General features: G+C 35.8%; 1 protein-coding gene across 1 annotated transcript; it reads right to left on the bottom strand.

Annotated features, from left to right (window-relative positions):
• Window positions 1–1,100: 1,100 nt before the first annotated feature.
• Window positions 1,101–14,561, bottom strand: LOC126615359 (AP-2 complex subunit alpha-1-like). Its single transcript, XM_050283184.1, has 27 exons — window positions 14,059–14,561; window positions 11,201–11,332; window positions 10,377–10,502; window positions 10,042–10,104; window positions 9,867–9,964; window positions 9,556–9,763; window positions 8,817–8,888; window positions 8,643–8,735; window positions 7,959–8,060; window positions 7,666–7,763; window positions 7,413–7,494; window positions 7,215–7,303; window positions 6,250–6,355; window positions 6,102–6,167; window positions 4,984–5,090; window positions 4,785–4,889; window positions 4,462–4,582; window positions 4,168–4,350; window positions 3,790–4,026; window positions 3,451–3,531; window positions 3,152–3,316; window positions 2,957–3,043; window positions 2,731–2,856; window positions 2,267–2,347; window positions 2,113–2,184; window positions 1,784–1,863; window positions 1,101–1,712 (listed from the first exon to the last, which is right to left on the bottom strand). Exons 1-27 carry the CDS (start codon window positions 14,188–14,190, stop codon window positions 1,565–1,567), a joined length of 3,060 nt encoding a protein of 1,019 aa, XP_050139141.1. The 5' UTR covers window positions 14,191–14,561; the 3' UTR covers window positions 1,101–1,564.
• Window positions 14,562–18,984: the final 4,423 nt, after the last annotated feature.

Genomic DNA, 18,984 nt, shown 5'->3' with positions numbered 1-18,984 from the left:
TTTTGCCAAATACAGTTACGTCGCTATTTAGCATAAGCAGTGTTGTAAACCCTCTTAATGGTGCATAAATTGAGAATGCCCAATAGCTCGTTGTTGCTAGTGCATATAGGGGTCCTAAACTGACTCGTTGCAAACCCATTTTTTATGAATTGTTCCCAAATTTTCTTGAAAGTTCCCTTCTCCACAATTCAAAGCTCAAGAGGGCCGATCGAATTGCTTCTCCTCGAGACCACATAGCAATGATCCAAAAATGATGCATCCATTTCTCTACAACATTCACTAAGAACTCTCTCTTCAACTTTCCCCTTGATCTCCCAGTATATTATGTAGTGGCCTGGTTGGGACTTGCTCAGTAGTTGATCAACTCGGCTTTCGACTTCTCAGTGGTTGATCAGACCCTTTCTGGGCCACCATTTGAAGGTCATTTTCAGTGTTTTTGTCAATGTTTACTGTCAATATTGATAGTGTTTTGTAAAAATGGTGATTTTGTATGGTAGGGTTTGAATATTAGGTGTGGGTCTATTGATAAATTTTAGTTTTAAAGTTAATTTTGTTTTCTACTTGATGGTAATTATGTGATAGGGTAAAAAATATAATTTTCATTTACAATTTAAGTTGGGTGTAGAGAGAGGTTATATGAGTTAAAATAAAATTTCTCTAAATGTTATTATAACCCTTTTTTCTCGTCAAATGTCTGTAAAAAATAAAATGAAAGGCCGCAATGTCTTAACAGTTTATCAAAATATATTTTTGAAAAGTTTTAGACAACATATCTCATAAGATATATAATTTTGTCACTACACTTGTTCCTTAAGACATTAGAGGAAACTAAAAAATCCTCGCAAATTATGGCCTTTCGAGATGTAACCTACCCTTCCTCCTTCCAGACTGATCAACTTGCACAAAGGCAATTACTGTTTGAAATGAATGATAAGAGCAATTGTTCTGCCCTGGCCTTCTAATTACGATTGCCAATGCTCTTATAATCTTGCAAAAGTCATCCACCTAAATTATTACTCCCGTACAAGGACAAGTTGTGGTAAATCTATAGCTTACAAACTAATTTGGGTTCTACAGAAAGAAACATATCACACTGCACATCACCCAATCGTTTGTATTACTGAGAAAAACAAATTTATGCATCAACAACAAACAAATACAAGCTTCCACTACAACTAATCTACTTCATGTTATCTTACATTCTCCTGCCAAGTCCCCGTAACTACAGAAACCAATCCGCTGCCGCTGGGAAGGGGAAAAAATGTGGAACGAGAACGAAAAAAGAAAAATAACCCTCACCCCAAAACCGAGAAAATTTCTCACGCAGGCACAATTGCATTGTACATAAAGAATCTAAAAACCCCGACCAACCACCCGTGGAGATATCCACTCACACTAAAGCTGCCCGCACAAATCAGCTCACACTTCAATTCCGCCAGCCCTTGCAGTGGGATTTTCTTTATCCACCACTTGAACTTTGCGCAAGAGAGACCACTGGGCGGGTTGTATAAATCAGATTTACGAGTGTATAATGAACAAATCCTCACACATCACCTTCACTTTGTCACAGCAAGCCGGCCAGCATAGCCCCAGGGTCCGTTAATGCTGAAACTGGACTGGTAGGTTGAGCTACTGGAGGTGCTGGTGGCACCGGTCCAGGTGCGCGAGCTGTAGGCATGATAACTAATTGTTCCTTGATGAACTCCTTCAACCTACACATCACTCAGAGGTCAGAGGATTCTATCTTCCAAAAGCTGAAAAATTTAACGTTAGCAATACATACTCGAGCGTTAATGTAGGGTCCCCTGAAGCAACTGTCATACGCAACTGTGTTCTGTCTGCTGGATCTGTTTCTATTCTAACCTGAGGAGCATAAACAAGCAAATTTCAGTAACCTGTTGCAATTCTAAAGTGTCATTTTGTCATAAAGTTATGGATAATTCCTAAAACTTAATAAAATTCCTATACAAGGGAAAGGCCAAGCAACGTAGTTTTGTATCTATAACAATAAACCGACAATTGGGGTTTCAGCTGTGCCATAATAGCGAAAGTGGTGGAATCAAATCCACCAATTAAATTCTATAGTCCTGGAAACAAACATAAAATTCTTACCAAGCAAAGCATGGCCCGTGTACTTTCTGAGTAAAACGTTGTACTTGCAACAAGATTATTTGGATTTGGGTCCTAAAATAGAGAATAAATTAGCCACCACCTTAAATAACTGGCAGACTAGCAAGTAGAATTTAAACATAGGAAGGGAACTTACAAGTGCCGGACAAACCATCAACCGAAAACTGTTAAGTAGATTCGCCATTTCTACAAGTGGCATTGGTTTGACACCTCTAACCTGCACCGTTTACTGGAAAATATCACCACATTGCTAAATAAAGTAGCTAGCCAATGTATAGGAATTTAACCTCAACCTGGGATTAGCGATAAACCGACTGAACAATGCTAAAAATTTACTACAAAATGGTTAGCATGTGTTTCCTATTCTGATGTGTAACAGTTAACAGGTTCTATCATCCTGCTTTCCAGTAGATTATGACACTTCACCATAAACAATTATATTAATTATTCAGAAAAAGATGAACTGAGAGAGACTAATAAACAATTATGTCATCAGAATTCACTCTGTCAATAATGGTTGTCAATCATTTTCAACAAGTAAAAGGAATTTCTTCTTCAACACAAATATAACAAAATTTTACAAATCCCCGACAGACATACCACTTCTTGAAGCTTCAGAGGTGGCCCTGAAAGTGATCTCCACTGAGGAAAGAACTCTTCAGCAGACACTGGAATAGGCTGAAGAAATTTATTTAAGACAGCTGGGAGGCGAAGCTTGACATTGACCTACAAAAGGGTTACTATAAGTATCCACAACAAATATCATACGACCTATGGTCTGCTTCATAGGACACTAAAAAACACAAGAAATTTTTAGTGTAAGTACCATATTGTTACCAAACTTGTAGGAAAAATCAAGAACTGCTACATCCCTGCTAGGTCTGAGATTCACAAGTTCAAGCGGGCATTGTACCTACAGAACCGGAAAAAAAAAAGAAAAAAATAAATACACAAAGCTAATAAATATGAGAAAGAGAGAGATCAACCACCAAAGCTTAATTACAAGAGTAACATTTAATACCTGTGCCCTGGGAGGAATAGTATCCGGTACTAGTGAGAGCTCCATTTTCAAATGAGAGGGAGGTAATATTATAGCCTGAACTGACACAAGTGGTGAAGTATTTTTGTTTCCCAAGAAAAGAACAAGACATCCTTGATGTAGCCGCCACTCGGCTTTAATTCCAATCTGGCATAACATCACACGAATGTCACTATAAGCCTAATAAGGTCTTGATGAATTTTCATAATCTCTCTTGAAGAAAAAGTGGAAACTATCACATCTATAAACAAGAAAAATAAGGTTATAATTTGGGGGAAAACCTGAATATTAGGATCTTCGTATAGAACACCACTATCTTTCAAGCAGAGAGCATGAAACCTTTCAGCAATATTTCCTATTGGCTGCATTTAAGAATTGTAAAATTAGTTACACGTATTAGAAAATAAGTATAACCGACAAAAAACAAGAATCAAAGGCAAACACATTTATCTAATAGTTAGCGCATTAAGCTACTCACAAAACACAATTACTGATTGATAGTCCAATTTAGAGAGCATAATACACTGCATTTGGAACACTTTCAAGTTCCACCTACATCTTAGAACTTAAAAGAAATACAGCACACAGAAATGATTGCAGACAATGTTTACAGAAAGTACCTGAACAGAATTTTGCTCCTCGCCAACAGGCACAATTGCTGAAGCATCCACGGCATCTGGATCACCTCCTAATCCAGGGATTACATTCTGCTGAGGCTGACCAGCAGTAGCGGGAGGGCCTTCAATAGCCAGGGGACCCAATAGATCACCAAGGATATCTGCTGAAGGTGCCTGAGGATCAACTTTACTCAAAGTACCATTTTCCTGAGACGACCCTTGGTCAGTTGAATTGTGATCCTGTAACAATACCCAAACATGCATCAATATTCACTCAAAATAAGACATAATATTTGTATGTGAAACTACAATATGCATACCTTATATACACAGAATGAAAGAAAAATCAGAATCGTTATTGAAAAGATAAACAATACTAACCGCATTACTGCTCATGCTGGGCATCTTGACAAGATCAAACTGGTTGACAGGCGGGGTCCCATTAGCAGGGCGTTGGTCGGTCACAACTAAAGCACTCGATGTTTGCTGCTGGGCCCGCAACTTGATAGCACTTTGTTCCGCTGTATCAACTTCTGTATCTTCAGCCTTCTTGATCAATGCAGACTACATATTAAACAAAAATACATGTATTAAAGTTTGTTTCAATAATTTCCTAGAAATTGATAGTGTTGTGAACTAGCTGATCATCTGAAGGAAAGTGCAAAACAAATGTACCTGCCGCTCAGGAAATTTAGGCATTTCAGCCAAAATATCCACCAGAGCTGCACCTCTCCTACTTAAGGCAAGGTATTCAGCAGCTCTTTGTTGTATCTCAACATCAATGCAACTCTCATATCTGAATGGAAGAAATTATGAGCCAAGGAAAAGCATAGAATTTAATAGCAAAAGAGAACCAAGTCATGAAAGTAAAGATGCAAAATACAACCCCACTTGTTGCTGAATATTGCTCAAATCAACCATGCAATAAAGAAAAACACAGAATTTGAAAACAAAAAATAACCAATTCATGAAAGTAGAAGTGCAGAGGGCAATCTCACTTGTTGAAAATTGACCAGATCTGATTCTGTAGTTCCTGATCTGGAGGTTGAGTGTGCATAAAGATCTTAGCATATGTTGAAAGAAGAATAGGTACCGTAGATGTCCTGCAAATACATCATACAGTCTGTAAGATATATACATAAATGATAACTGGATTTAGCAAGACTAAGAAACAGAGAAAAATTTAAGTTCCCTTACGTCACAGCAGGAAGCTTCTCATGTATGACGCTAAATAATTCCTTTGGACTGCACCCAGGCCGTCTGGCCAAAAGGTGGCCAAATTCTCCAATGATATATGCACTGACCTGTTGCATGTGTATTGATTCCAAGCAGATCAAGACATTTATTTTATTTAGATGGTTAAATTTGGTAGAAAAATATGCAAGAGAAATAATGAACACTAAAGATTGGAACATTGAAATTGAAATGATACTCTTGAAAATCATGTGTTACATATATATTCTGCCCCAAGACGAATTTGCAACTTAGAACCCAAAACCATAGGACTCTTTTTAGAACATAATGAGAATCTCCATCAAGAACGATCTTACAATTCTCAACCTCCCTATCTTTCTATTTTTTTATATAAGACATGCTAATTTTATTTATTACAGAAAGAGAAGTAAAAAAGGTACAATATCAGTGGACAAGTAGTGACCTTAGTAAATACCTATTGGCAGCAAGGCGTATGACATCATGCCAATGAAATTTCTAATGTAACTCCTAGCAAAGCCAATTCTAACTTCCTTGTGTAAGCTAAGCTCTCCCGTATGACATCATGCCAATGAAATTTCTAAAGAAACTCCTAGCAAAGCCAATTCTAACTTCCTTATGTAAGCTCTCTCTCTCTCTCTCTCTCTCTCTCTCTCTCTCTCTCTCTCTCTCTCGTATGACATCATGCCAATGAAATTTCTAAAGAAACTCCTAGCAAAGCCAATTCTAACTTCCTTATGTAAGCTCTCTCTCTCTCTCTCTCTCTCTCTCTCTCTCTCTCTCGTATGCCAGAAAATATTCTTTTTCAAGACTGAACTTGGGACATCGATCATGTTGATTTTGGCCAGAATGTCAATGTGTAGTCCAGACTCTCTCTCTCTCTCTCTCTCTCTCTCTCTCGTATGCCAGAAAATATTCTTTTTCAAGACTGAACTTGGGACATCGATCATGTTGATTTTGGCCAGAATGTCAATGTGTAGTCCAGATTCACATTCTGACAGCACAAGTCTTACAGAGAACATGTTACTTAACCCAGCATACAATAATCTCTTTCGTATTGAATTAAAGCTTGTCTGGAAAATCAAATCATAGTCTATACGCACCTTAACCATAGTCTCATGTATAGCAGGTTTGTCTAGATACTCCCTAGCTTTTGCTGCTGCATAAGGCTGATCAAGTGAATACCATGTCAGTCATATAGTTACTAAGATGAACATATGTATAAATAAAATTGCACTAAAGCACTCTAACCTGTAAGTCTTCGTTATTTGTAACAAATTGCACAACACGAAACCATATATCATCACTAACAAAGTCTCCAGCCTTGTCAATTAATTGAAGAATCACATCTACATACCTGGACAATATCATTATGCAAACCATTGGCAAAGGTTTACTTCCCATAATACATTTACTTCAAGAGTCCACAATTGACAAAGGTTTACTTCCCATAATACATTTACTTCAAGAGTCCACAAATAACAAAAGAGATGCCCAGAATGAACCAGAAGAATAGAAGTAATTAACAGAATCAACCACCCAGTCAAAAAATTGATTGATACTAACTTTTCAAATATATGTGTGTGCGCATGTGCGTGTGTGTAATAAACTCAATAAAGCCTAACCCTATCTAACCCGAGTAGCAAAGTAGAATACAACGTAAACAAGAAACAAAGAAGCTAGGTAAATTGATCTGATTTCACCATTCAGTCACATCTTAGGTCATCTTAGGTATATTTTGTACTAGACATTGATGGAAATAGTAAATGTAGTTTCAGAGTAAAACGTCACATAATGAGTCAAAGATATGTCAAAACAAAAACGGAAACACATTTTCAAAAGGTCATGAAAATCACCACTTTTATAACAGTAACCTACATATCTCATATATCCTCATAAGCAAAACATGAGTTTAAATTAAAACAAGAGTCACCATACATGTTATGAACCTCATGCTTCTCTGTCTCTTCACCTATTATTCCCTGAGTATCTACTCATCTTCTCTTTGTTTTTCACTGTCAGCTGCCTACCAGGTTCTACATCACATTGGATATTTTAGTTAATTCTATCCCCAGTTGCTTAATAACTCAGAATCATAGACCTGTTTTCAGATTTCTTCACGCGCGTATTTATCCAATATCGTATTCCTTTCAGAGAAGGACCATGCTTTTCAAACGAATTGGATATATGAAGAACAAAATGAGATCGACTCTTACCAAGAAAGATCAGGGGCAAACTTTTCTGCAAGAATGGCAGCCTTAAGAGACAATTCTTCACGCATGGCAAAATCTGCTGTGCTAAGATACTGAAATGCAAATGAAATTTAGAGAAAATAAATGCGTGCTAATATACACAAGAGACAATCTACCAAGATCCTATAAAACCAACTAGACCACACCAAGCATTGGATGTACCTGCAATAATTCTTCGACTATATCTTTTGCATTTGAAACATCACACATACCATAAAGCAAGTCTAGAGCACGCCTACGTATACTGAGCATATAATTCAATGTCAGTAAGCAAAAATGGTTTAAGATATAGAAAAAGGGAGCACTAAAATAAGAGCGGGTACAAAACAAAACAAAAAAAAATGATGTTTTTTACAGAAAAAAATCCAGATATCTAACATGTTCAGCAAGTATCCAAACAGATAACAATTGAAACCTGATATCTGGATCCTTCAATGAGGTGATGATCTGAGCCTGATGTCTCTTGATGATATCTTGCACATCAGTCACCATTAACATGCGGGTCATATTTTCCTACACAAGCAATGTGACTTCAAATCATGCACATATCCAGCAGCAACATGTTTACTCTTCTAAGCTATAGTCACAGTTTCCTTTGTTTTCTTCAGTCAAGGTTTGCATTAAAATGAATGAAAAAAAAATGTATTATTTATCAATTGATAATTTTTTAATAAGAATTAAGAAACCATAAGTGTTTTCACCACTTACCAAACCAAGATATCGGATATTTGGTTCTCGGACAGCAATAAATTTTCCAAGAAGGGCAACACACTGAGACATCATCTCCTTTTCAGCATCAAGATGCATGACCTAAAATTGGGCAATGATAATGCAAAGTACATAAGAATTACTTGTCTTTAAAAAAATAATAGATGAAACATGTGTTGTGTGTGCTCTGGAGAAAAGGAAACAGAGTTGCAAAGATAGCTAGCAAAGAAAATATTCTGAACTAATTTAAGTAAGAGTGTCATAATCTCGGATGACTGCACAAACGCAAATTTATAAACATTTAAAAAATATTGATTAACCTTCAAAGGGGACGGGAGGAATAATCAAGAGTAAACCAATTTTACAAATTTATAAGGGAAACTGTTCATATGATTCCACACACATACATGCATGGCATGTCTGCAAATAATAAATGCTTTATAGACGTATGCACACAGACTCATTTTGTTGCTTTCACTTGCAGCACAAAAGGCTTGAATTTAGTGGAAGTCAATGCCAAAAACAACCAGACGATACAGGAATTACAAAGGAATTAAAAACAGTCAGTCAAATAGGTGTACCTATATGCAAGTATAACTTTCTAAGCACATATTAAAAGGAAACTCTCAATAAATGGTGCCTGAATACCACAATCATATATAAAAAGTACCGCAGAAAGCTTACAAGAGCGAGGGCTTCAAAGAGAACAGCATGTGATGCATTGTTCTTATTAACATTTTTCACAACATCAGTACCCATCAAAATCCGCTGTAAGACCTGAAATCACCAGTACAAGGTTTAATAGATGCAAAAAATATAACACCACAACTGATAATAAGTTATTGACAGAAAATGGACCTCAAACAATGATCTTCTGGTATTTGGATCTTCGACGGTTGGAAAATACTGAAGAGCCCTCATTGTCCTGACCTGTCCTAACAAAAATTATAGTATAACACAAATTCGTTTATACGCACCCAATGCTACAAACTACTGAATGCATTACATTCCAGCTCACCATTTCACCCGAGCAATGCCTAAAGCCAAGCCTTATGGGGTGTAGTGACTATCCAACAAAGTTAAATGATAAAGACAATGCCCCAGTAAATTGTCCAGGCACAGCAAGAAAATAAAAATATTCTCAAGTACTGGCCGATGTCACTTAAAGATGATTCAATATCATCGGAGTTTTGAACCCCAGAAAAAGCTTTTGCCTAAAAAACTACAATTAAATCCGAAGAAGACAAAATGATGCCACATCTGCTAAATTTTTCTTTTATTAGGATGCTCTAGAAGTTTAAGCTGTCAGGCTGGTTGAGTTATAATCTAAAGTAGCAAGGATCATGCTGGGTATATGGTACTCTGGCCCATGCAAGAAGAAAATGACAATGTCCACTGTAATTGGTGGAAGGTTCAACAACAAGAGGAGATGGCACAGAAAAAAGACATAAAGAAGAGGTAGCTACAATCATTTTAATAAAATAGATTTGACAGGATAAATCAGAATCAGAAGGATAGGCGGCTGAATTTATTTGATATCCAGTACATGCAAAGAAGTCTGACAAATAAAACAAAATAAAATGTATATATTATGAACCTGAAGCCAGGGAGATGGGATGCCATAGTAGGTGTACTCTTGTGGAATATCCTGGTTCCTAGCAAGTCGTTCTAATATTTTAACGCATTTTGGCAGACAACTCCAGTAAGCATCATAGTGGTTTGATACAAGGGCAACAAGAAGGCTCATAGATGATGTTAACACACCAAGATCACGTTCATCTAAAAGTTGTGCCATCCGGTCAGCCCTAAAATAATAGAAAAAGAGAGACCCATCAAATAAGCTCAAAAGGCAATAGTATTGGAAATTGGAATAAATCCTGTAGTGAAGAAAATCCCATGTTCACGTACCAGCCATCTACATTCACAACATCAGGATTTTTTCTATACAAGCGCAATAAACATAGTGCAGCCTTTTTTCTCACAAGTGGTCTGTAGCTGCTAGAAATCTGAATAAAAAACACTTAGTCAACAGCATCATTTTCTATTAATTTCAACCAAACATAAAAAATCCACTTCCCCTTACAAGCAATTTTTGAACATCAGGTGCTAATGACTCCGCAAATTCTCGGCCACCAATATTCCCAACCTACAGAGCAGAATACAAATGAAATAATGATTGGTACATTAGGGACACAAGAATAATAAGACAAACAAAAGACAGCATGGAAGCAATAGGTTCAGAAAAAACCTACACAAATAAAATGTGCAAGATATTACTCAAAAAATACTTATTTAAATTGTATATTATTATGGAAGACAAATAGAAGATAAAATCATATCTCATCATTATCACTAACAATTTCAAAATAAAATTGATTAATATGTTCTGAACACCTAACAGAATTTCTATGGCCATACCATAGTCAACGCCAAACATTGGAAAGTCTCATTCCGACCAATGATGTCATTGCGCACCGTATTTATCGCTATTCTCAGAAAATCATGGTTCTCATTGAGCAAGCATGCTGTTACAATGTACCCAACCTGCAATAAATGTTCGCATAATTGAAAGTCAATTAGAGTGTGAGATTAACATTTTTTTTTGGGAGACGGAAGATAAAGCAATATAATAGAATTAAAGGTTTAGGTTACTATCATTGAAAATTAATCACATGAGAATAAAACTATGCATTTTTTTAAAATTTTATATTATAAAAAAGGCATGCAGAAGTACCATATAATACTATATTCTTATAAGTATAAAACTGGACATGGGAGTCCAGGTCAGCAGGTGAACTTTGAGCAGCATGGTGTTCACAACGTTAACCCACTCGGGGTCTTGGCATGAGAGCAAGAGGTAATATTGTAGAAAACAATTCATAGCACCTCAAATTCAAACACCAGACCTACTTGGTATATGAGTGACGAATGGTGACATTGAAACACATGTCTATCACTGTTTCCATTGGTTAATATACAAGAAAAGAAAATGAAGAGGATGGGTTTACTTCCTAGACTTGCAAGCTATATTTCCATACATGCAAGCAAAGTGGAAAAATAGTGCTGGAGCTCGTTTGGGAACAGCTTTTAAACGACTTAAACTGCTTTTAATCCTGGAATAGCACTTCAAGTACTTTGGGAACCCAAAAATATTTTCTCTAAAAGCGCTTTCAATCATTTAAAAGCACTTCCCAAACTAGCCCCTAGTCTATTTTTAGATTAATATGAAAAGAATGTATCACCTGCTTTTCTGGATACTTAGGCGCAGATATTAGAGAAACTGCTTCCATGTGCCCAAAATCCACATCATAGCCCAGCATATAAATGTAAAGCATTTTCCAGACATATTTCTTCTTTTCATAAGGTGTCAAACCCTGTTGATAAAATTAAAGATAATTTTCATTAACCAGTCACCCTTTTGGTTAGCTAAATAGCATGAGCACGCAGTAAAAAAACAGATACAGTGTTGAGTAATATAGTGATTTTCATATGGAAAAAGACCTCTACCAATTAAGAAAAAGATACAATATCGATCTATGTCCCAACCTATGCCACAGAATCTATGCAAAACCAAAGAGAAGACAGTATAGGATTTGTGTTGCAAGATAACTAATGTCAAAAACATTATCGAGAGAGAGACAGAAAAGACAAAAGAGAACAATGTATTTGCTATTTTTTTATTATATAACATTAAATTAAAATAAAAAGGTACAAATCAGAGCAAAAGATAATTGATGTCAAATGACCATTGACAAGACAGAGAGAACAGTAATTTAGCAACTTTTTATGAGCAACGAGTAATTAAAATGAAAAAAGTACAATGCAGAGGACAACATAACCACCATATAAAGATCCGAAATCCACAAACTGCCAAAAAACATTTTAAAACAACATTAATCCACCTAATTAACAGCACATAACAGTACCAAAAGACAAACTTAATCTTCAGCTCCTCTTCCCCAAATGTATGAAACACCCGCCTATGTCCTCCATGCAAATTGCCCAAAACACAGTCATCACACAACATCTCCCTTAACCTTCACTCTTCTTCCTCTCACCAAAAACTTGTGTCATTCACAAAAAAAAAATGATGTACAGGGAGCTGGAACAGCAGCACCAATAGCTAACAGAAGTCGTCAACAAGGCAGTACAATAATTGTTCCCAAACACAGAATAATAACTTTTGATTGACACCATGAAGAAAGAATCAGAAGATAGAAAAATGCTTCAAATTTTCATGAGTTAAAAATGAGTCAATATAAGTGCACATCTTTGCTGGCCAAACCTAAAATCCACAGATGGTGCGACAATCTTTGGTATAAGGCTAAAACAGACAACATACAACAATTAGCTGCTCCACAGCCGATGATTTAAGTTGCCAAATTTACAGTCCAAGAATAGATCATTAAATCTATGGTAAGTTGAAAAAATGTAGAGAAATTATATTGCTCACTGACTCAACAAAAATACAAGAGTGGTGGTGACACATAACATATGACGTGAGTGTGCAGAACTACTAGAAAAGGTCAACAACAAATCAAAATCACTTCAACCATAGTCAATATCCAACCACAATTTTGAATTATAATAGACAACCCAAGAAGAAGAAAAAAAGACAGTAAATGCCCCCTGTGTCATATCATCCCTTGAAAAAAGAATAACAGATGCATTAACATAACTGACTGTTTGGTCATGCAAATGAACTTCAATAGAATCTATGACATGGTACTATATAGAAGGGATGAATGAAGATCAGGGAGTGTATTCCGGAATAAGACATGGATACATGACACTTTCTAAGACTAGCCCATGTACAGCGGTACCCTTGTGGAATACCACCCCATGGTCCCTCACATTTCTTTAAACTTTAGGGTCTGACAACATATTGATAACATTTTATCTTCAACACAGGAAAGATTAAGCTTTAATAAAAATATTTATATCTCTGATTTAATACAAACATCCATTTTACCGTGATAGTAGTTTAAAGATGACAGGTGACATTTATCTACTTTTAAATCCTTTACAGTATATTTGCCGACACGTAAAAGATTTAGTCAGTCATCAAGTTCAGTTCAATGGATAGAAACAATTCATGTTCTAATCACAAGGGTACCAAAATGTGATTACAGATTGAGTCTTAAATTCAGTATAAGAACAACAAGGTATACGTTATTAAATGGATGAATTTCAATCCAACTTGACATTTTCAAAATGGATATTGTGTGACCTTAGAACTACAAACAATAGAATTTAAATGAGGGAACACAGACACATTTTAGCTGAAGCAATGCCACAAAACGTCAAGACTATCCCCATGTGTTCTCCAATCTCCCTAGGCACAGACTAGGTTTCACTTCCCATCTTATTCCCTCTCACAACAAGAATTCAGTTTGAGATTACAAAACCTATCATATTAACTAGGTAAACATTAACTAAAACTCCATAAGGTTCTATGTTATTCATCAGAAAGACTAAAAGCAAAGCAAGTGAAGGCGAACACCTCTGGATTTTCATGCCTATCATTTGAAGCCCATCAACTGCAACTCTCCGGCTAGCCGACATTCACCTCTCCCAGACCCTGCGTAAAGCGGGAGCCTTGTGCACTGGGTACGACCTTTAATGGAATTTATAACACCAAGGAATATATGCGGTACAAAATTCCTATTGCCTCTCTCGAATAACGAGTCCACATCAAAGCTATTTCTAAATAAGTTTGAAAGCCAAAAGGGGAATGCCGATGCCACCAAATTCACCGCAAACGCCAATAATTGTATACACTATGTAACCCTTATTTTGGAATCAGAATCCACCTCAAGCTCACTTCACATTTTCCCTTCCACATACTAATAGAAACCCAAAATTGCAAATTTTAAGTTTCCTACCCAAAATTCCAAAATCTCAGTTTCCTTTCATTTCTCAGACTTTCTCAGCAGCCAAGCAAACACCTAGAAAAACCCAAATACCTAATTCAAGCAATGAACCAATTCCTCCATGCCCCAGATCAAAATCCTCATTCGTTTCCCAAGCCCCGACCTTAACAAGAACGAATTTTGCAACGCAACAATACATTCGAAGAGTGAAAACCTAAATGACTAACCTTTTCGTTTTTGAAGCGTGTACGGACATTCCCCAGCTCCTTATCGACCCGGAGCCTCTCCTGCTCTTTGTTCTGACAATTCCGAATGTCGCTGATGAAAACAGAGAGGCCTCGCATGCCTGACAACGCCATGGCCGCCCAGATCCAGCCCTACCGATACGCACCCAGAGAGAAAGCCGCCACTCCTCAGCTCCCCCAAATCCAATCGAGATCCTCCTGGGTCCTGCTTTGGATCAAAGGAGCAGCAGAAATCGAACACTGTCAGGGAAGATCAGCAACTCCTCCAAATACGAAATCGGAAAAATGGGTTTGATCTAATTGTATGTGCTGGTCTTTTTAGATAGAGAAAGTGGAGGGAGTGAGAGAGAGAGGGAGAGAGAGAGGGAAGGTGGACTGAGAGGAAAATCGAGAAGAGAAAAGCCGTCGGTCAGTGCTGGAAGGGAGACGACTTTTATTCAGCGTTGCCCAATTGAAATCATTTCAGTTATACCACCTAATACTTCCATCTTCTTTCTTCATTTTTCCCCATTGCAATTACTTTTGCCCAAAAACAAATATGCAATTACATAATCAGTTTATCAAAATTCTTTGTTTTCTAGTATCGCGATAATGCTAGAGTTAAATAGTTAGTTGTTAAAATAAAGAAAATCGGTGAAGATTGAATTAACAAAAAGGTCTATAAGTATGATCGTTTTTCGTTACAGTTGTAAAACATCACCGGCATTTAAATTCTTTTTTAATTATTCATCCTAAATTTGGGTTTTTATAATTTTTTTTTATAATTTTGGAGGTTTTTTTTTTTAACACTTTTTGCTAAATGCCCAATTATGCATGTGATTCCTTGTAGGGGCCTACAACCGCAAGGTTCAAACTTATGGGTATATTTTTCCAAATCTGACACGACATCGAATTGTCTAGTCCAAATTACTTATTAATAGCTACTTAGTACTACAGTTTAAAAAAATATTATTAGGTTACAAAATAAAATCATAGACAATAATATAATTTTGCACTAACTATTTTGCGGTTTGTTTCTCTCATTCACATGTTATCATAGCATATTTTCACTTTAGAAAATAAAATATAAACATCTTCCACATTCTCTCTCTCCCCTTTCACATTTCTCTCTTACATATATTTTTTTCCCATCTAAATCTTTTATATTTACTCACACTAAGAAAATTGCTCAAGACTTAACTGCACTAACAGATAAGTTTTTTATCCATCAATTTTTAAATTAATTTTCTCTTTTCTCTACTGGTATTGCTTTAGACCATCTCCAATCCATGGGGTTAAAACCTAAAATTTTTAACCCATAAACAATTTTTTGCTTCAACCCTTTTGGGTTAAAATTTCAACTCGAGATTTAAAAAAAAAAATTAATACTTTTTTTCTTAAAGTAACTTTCAAAAAATATATATATGTGGACTCTCCTAATTTAATTTATGAACATTTTAACGTAAAAATATATAGATTCAGATAAATATTGAAAAATCACTAATCCGACAACTATGAAATAATATGGAACACATGAAGAAAAAAAAATTAATTATTTAGCTGATGGACATAAATTTGGACCGCTAGATTTTTTTTTTTATTCAATAAATATATAAATATAAAACTAAAACAAAATACACATATATGGTGGGTCGGCCCATTAACCCAGGAAGAATTTTGGGCTAAATTTGCCCCAAATATGAGTTTGGGTTAAAACTCATATTTGGCCCAAGGATTGGAGCAAGTTGAGGTAGATTTAGAAGCTTAAATTTGAGTATTACTTCAAGGGTTGGAGTAGGTCTTACAAATGCTAACTTGGTAACTAAAGGTATTCGCCGATTACTCTTTAAATTTGTAAATTATTTTCAATTTTATCCTCAATTTTTTATTTAGCCAATTGTGCCTTAAACTTATATAAATAGTCAATTTCTTCCTCACTATCATATATTAAAAAAATTTCACCTATTATTTCGTCCCTATTTATCACGTAAACAACAAACGTAAGCCACTAAAGAAGGCAAAATGACTTTGTTTCCCTCACCAATGCCCACCACCGCAAACAATTCTATTTTCCCTCTGAGTGATATAGGTCTAATAGCAACTACTCATCTAAAGTACGGCAAAGTGACGTTCAAATTTTGTCCACATGACGAATAAAATTTTGGATGTAATTTTGAGTATTCTAACAACAAGGAGATAAGTGGCTATTTATAAAATATCAGGGATTAATTGATTGAAAAAAAATAGTTATGGATAAAAATTGACAGTGTTTCACATTTCCAAAGAGTAAATTGGCTAAAATTTGTTTAAGTGAGACTCAACTAGAAATGTTACTAAATTAGGATTAAGTACAAAAACACAATTGAGACTAGTTGAGTTTTATAGGGATGTTGATGTAGTTAAGCCTAAAAATTAAGGGCTTATTTGGAAATACATTTAAAATAGTGATACCATTTTTTGTGAATATGTTTTTGGAACCAATCCTTAGTAAAAATGTAAATGATCGTAGAAAAGCACTTGAAGTGTTTTCTGGAACCCAAATTCTTTCCTTTAAAAGTACTTTTAATCATTTTAAAAACACTTCTCAACGAGCCTTGAGACCTTACTATATAAATAATTTAAAAAAAGTTACAAATTCTTGCAATATTGGTGCCTCTATCAAATCTAACCCTCAAATCAAATCTAGCCCTCAGGTTAACTTTATATTTTTGACTTAGCACTTAGTCGGCCCATTTTTTGCACGCATGTATAGGATTAAATGGACAAAAAATGCCATATTGATAGCGAATACAAACTTTTGTTATGGCAAAACATAGTGGTCATTTAATAACTACTCGTTTTTAGTTTTTGGGTTTTAGTTTTCACTTTTTCCTTGTTAAAAACTAAAAACTGAAATATTGTTTGTAACTACTTTCAGTTTTCATTCAATAAAATGAAAATTGATATCCAAAAAGTGAAAATTCAAGGCCAAATTTTGAATACTCAAGAAAGTAGTATTTAGTTTTTGGGTTTTTTATAACTGACTGAAAATAGTTACCAACAAGATTTCAGATCTCAAAAAAGTGAGAACAAAAAAAGTGAAAACGTAATTGTTATCAAGCGGCCCCTAAGAAAGTAGATTTTGTTGTAGCTTTATTTTAATGTGACAAGGGAGAGAGGGAGCATGGCAGAGAGAGTAGAGAGAGATGTGTTTGTAAGGTTGTGTAGAGGATGTATTATTTCTCCTACGCAATGCCTTTATTTATAGTAATAATGGGGGAAGAATCCTTCTCCTCCAAAGAATACAAGTCCTAATAGGGAAGAATGATTAGTATCGAATCTAATATAGGATTTACATAAACACACTTAAATACAATGTTTATAACACTCCCCCTTGAGTGTGTAAATACTCAAGTAGATTCGGCATCATGTAGAGTTGTCGGCACTAATTATGGGAACACGCTAGTCTCAAAGTAAAGTAGGAACTTACACATGGAACTAAGTCTCACAAAAAACCCAATGGCTATGGTAAAACCCGAGTAGGAAAAAAAAATCCATAGTCTAAGGAAAAATGCATGAGTAATGCAAAGTCAAAGAAAACGTCTATGGGACGTCATCAGGGATATGATCAACCCAAGGTGGGTGATTCATCAAAACCTCATTAGGTAGCAAAAACCCAATGGGAAAAATGCTCCTAAACGTAGGGAAAAATAGTACATTAAGATCAAGCAAGTATGTTTCATGATACTCGTTTGAGACATAACTCGTTTGAGAACGCGCCTTGTGCGGATTAGATAAGTATCCTACATTGGCATAACCAAAAAGGCGAGGTTTGACTCGAGATAAGGGGGTGTAGCATCATTCGAGGATCTATAGAGATAAAACAAGCCCAGATTTGTAGTACCCTTAAGGTAACGGAAGATGTCTTTAACACCAGTCCAGTGTTTGCGCGTTGGTGCATTACTGTATCTTGCCAAAAGATTAACATCAAAGGAGATGTCGGGTCTAATGCATTGAGCTAAGTACAATAAAGTGCATATCGCACTTAGATAAGGAACTTCAGGCTCCAAAATCTCTTCATCATCCTCTTTCAGACTAAAGGGATCTCGTTCCGCATCTAGTGATCTAATGACCATAGGAGTACTCGAAGGCTTCGCTTCATCCTTGTTAAAGTGGCTCAACAACTTCTGGGTGTAGTTCGATTAATGTACTAAGATTTCATCTGAACAGTGCTCTATCTCAAGATTGAGACATTATCAAGTCTTTCCTAGATCTTTCATCTCAAATTCTGACTTTAGGTGCCCGACAGTTCTCTCGAGATCTTCAGGAGTTCTGATGAGGTTCATGTCGTCGACATAAACTGCAAAAATCGTAAAATCGGAATGTGACTTCTTAATGAACACATAAGGGTATAGTTCATTGTTCACATATCCCTGACTAGTCAAATACTCACTTAAACGGTTATATCACATTCTTTCGGATTGCTTCAAACAATAGAGTAAGTGTAAGTCATTCGGAAACTTTCATATGAATTTCCGTATCAAGATCCTTATAAAGATACACAGTTACTACGTCCATCAGTTGTATACTTAGTTTTTTAGAAACTACCAAACTGATAAGGTAGTGAAAAGTAATCACATCTATAACAAGTGAATAAGTTTCTTCATAGTCAATCCCATGGCATTGTGAGAAGCCTTGCGCAACAAGACGAGCTTTGTAACACACAATTTCATTCTTCTTATTACGCTTCTAAACGAAAACCCACTTGTAGCCAACGGGTTTGACATATGGAGGAGTATGAGCTACAAGTCCAAACACCTTATGTTTTGCAAATGAATCGAGTTCGACTTGGATTGCTTGTTTCCAGTTTGACCAATCAATTCTACGTCGACATTCATCAACGAAATGAGGTTCAATGTCAACGCTTAACATGATCTCAGTAGCTACTGC

This window comes from Malus sylvestris, chromosome 3 (assembly GCF_916048215.2).
Source record: "Malus sylvestris chromosome 3, drMalSylv7.2, whole genome shotgun sequence".
Taxonomy (NCBI): domain Eukaryota; kingdom Viridiplantae; phylum Streptophyta; class Magnoliopsida; order Rosales; family Rosaceae; genus Malus; species Malus sylvestris.
This window is presented reverse-complemented; position numbering and strand designations above follow the sequence as displayed.